General features: G+C 27.8%; 1 protein-coding gene across 2 annotated transcripts in view; it reads right to left on the bottom strand.

Moving 5' to 3' along the window:
- LOC107643824 (lysine histidine transporter-like 6) overlaps positions 1–2,859 on the bottom strand; it is an 8,752-nt gene that overhangs the window by 795 nt on the left and 5,098 nt on the right. The window contains exons 4-6 of one of the 2 annotated variants that reach the window (XM_016347578.2): positions 2,106–2,499; positions 1,146–1,251; positions 333–424 (exon numbers count right to left, since the gene is read on the bottom strand). In XM_016347578.2, the coding sequence (XP_016203064.1) occupies positions 333–424; positions 1,146–1,251; positions 2,106–2,499 (592 nt within the window). The remainder of the gene's footprint in view (positions 1–332; positions 425–1,145; positions 1,252–2,105; positions 2,500–2,859) is intronic. The other variant, XR_002363367.1, reaches the window with a different exon arrangement.

A 2,859-nucleotide genomic window follows, 5' to 3' on the forward strand; every position in this document is an offset into this window, starting at 1 on the left:
CGTTGTTTTTTTAATATGTTGTTTGAATTTTTTTATCTTATTGTTTTATAAATTTTAAAATTTAATTTCTTTTATGTTGAATTTTAGAGATTACAAAAATATGCATAGGCAGGACAGGTACCCACAAGAAAAGGTTAGAGTGCAAGATTTATTATGTGCAGTTTTTTTTTATAAATCTAAGTAGAGTGAAATAGAATTAAAGAGAGTAAAAATCTGCCTCAACCTGCCTCATTACTATCCCTAAGGATTGATGAAACATAGCCTTACAAACAACATCAAAGATTAGTGATTTGATACAAATTCTAAAGATTGCTAGGAAAAGTAGGCCTTACAAAATATGAAGTTGGAGCAAAACCAAATCCACCAAAAAACCCGAGAAGATCACCAAAGAAAGGGAAGGTAACACCAACGAACAATGTAGCAGCTGCGAAATTTTAAACTTAAGGAAAAGTATAGGGTACCAATATACAATCTGCCAACTTATTGCCAATAATGATTAATTATTATATTTTAAACACATGTATAAGAAGACACATCTAGAAAATACATCTATAAAGACACTTCCATTAAATACAGCTGTAAAAAAAACATTTTTATTAGATACATCCGCAAAGACACTTCCATTAAACACAGTTATAAGCAAGAGTTGGCAGAAGTTGGCAGATATGCTGTTGGTAACGTAGCGGGATTGCTTAACTTAATTATGATGACATGAAAATTTTTCATATGGGAGAAAAAAACCTTCTACGTCTTACACAGTTCTTTACAACTATAATATAATAAAATTCAATTATACTAGATATATACTAAAATTAGTCATTAAAATCAGCTATTAGTATAAAATACATGTTAATATACAAAATACATATTAAAAAATTTAAATATTTATATACAAATACATAATAGTTGAATTTGGTGTACAAACATCATTTTCGAATAAAATAAAAAATAAAATTATACAACTTGTTAGCTGCTAGATATAAAATGATTTATCATATGATATTTAAAATTTCTGAATTGGAAGACATATAACTTTGATCCTTATGACAATCATACTACTAAATAAAAGTTAAATTCTAGTTGAAAAAGGTAGAAAAAGGTAGTTCATGTAACAATTACTATAGGGAGGATAGCAAATATCTTACCTACATAAGTAGTTCTAGCAACAAGTCTGAGTGCTAGTCCAGGAGGGAAATTAAATTTTTTTGTCATCATCCTCTCAACCAAGTCGAAAATAGGCATAGCATAAACCTGGAATCCGTAATTTTCCCCATTAATCAGGTCAGAAACAGTAATAACATATATAGGTGGTAGCATATCTTTGTGTTTGTTGAACTTCCATGACTGATGAGTGGAGAGAAAGATAACTCTACTAAATGAAGGAAAGAGAATAACCAAAAAGAGTGTTATAAAAAGAGAATTAACAACAACAATTATATATACTCATCCAAATTTATCCGAAGATGTTTTTATTTATTTTTTAAATTATCTTTATATGTATGATGTACGTATTAAAATTAGAGAATTATTTGGAATCGAAGGAAAAAGGAAATATATTTTGAAAATAACAATACTACATAGCCAACAAATATATATTATCATTTTGTGTTAGCACCTGATAATGAATAATAATTTACACTCATATTTACAAAAATTTACACACAAAAAAAATATAATTTACACTTACATTTATTAAAATTTACACACATGAATTAATATAATTTGTATTTATATTTATGAGAATTTACACATAAATTTATAAAATTTATTTATTGAAGATAATTTGATATTTGTGTTGACCAAATATTGACCGAAATTACTAAAAACTATTGTTCGAAGAATTTTTATTTTGCAAAACTAAGTTAATGAGGCTAGTATATATAAAGTTAATGCTAGAGAATAAAGTAAAAAAGTAATTAAGCTAACTATTGTACTAAATTTTCTTTAACTAAAATGGTTTCGAAATTTCAATTATTGAATCAAGTTGGTCTCCAAATTAACCAAGGTGCATTAATAGGTCAAGTAGCGTAAAAAAGAAATAAATGGCTCAACTAATTGATAATATATTCATTAACTAAACAGATTTTATTTTATTCTAAGCATACCTGGTAGCTACCAACAACATGAATGAATACCATCAAGTTAGCAGAGGCAATAAGCCAAGGAGGTCTTTCAAGAGCCATAAGAACATTATCTTGAACATCTCTCCCAAAGGCCCAATATCCAATAAGTGCAACAGGGAAATAGCAAATGGCATTGATGAAATAAGCACCAACAGCACCTTTCCACATAGGAATCTTTGAGGGCTTCTCAGGAGTTGATGGAATTGTGGCCTGAATCTCAAGGGCCACTGCATGGCCTGCAAATGCAAATGAGACTTCACCTAATGCGTTGAACACTCTGAACATTAGGTCCATTCTGCTCGTTTTCTTGTGTTCATAGCTAACGTTTTCAATCCGACCTCTGCCCAAGCATGCCACCCAAGAAATTGTTGAATAACTGAAAATCAATGCAACCAAAACCACCATCATCATGTGATATAATATATAATATATAATATATTTTAATTTCAATTGCAATGTATCATGTGATATGTTTAATTTTGTCAAATTAGTAATTAGTAACAATATATAATAGAGATAGAATAAGTAAAGGAAAAAGAGATGAAAAAGAAAAGAGGGAGAAATTTCTTTAATTTTGGAAGAAAAAATTTTAACTCAATTCCAATAAAAAAGTATTATGTGATATATTTTAGTTATGAAATTAATAATATATAATGGATATACTTTTGGTTAAATTTTATTATTTCTTCCTTTTTTATATTTGTTATCTTATTTTTGTTATTAAAAAAAATAATGT

The sequence above is a fragment of the Arachis ipaensis genome, chromosome B05 (genome assembly GCF_000816755.2).
Source record: "Arachis ipaensis cultivar K30076 chromosome B05, Araip1.1, whole genome shotgun sequence".
In the NCBI taxonomy this organism is placed as follows: Eukaryota; Viridiplantae; Streptophyta; class Magnoliopsida; order Fabales; family Fabaceae; genus Arachis; species Arachis ipaensis.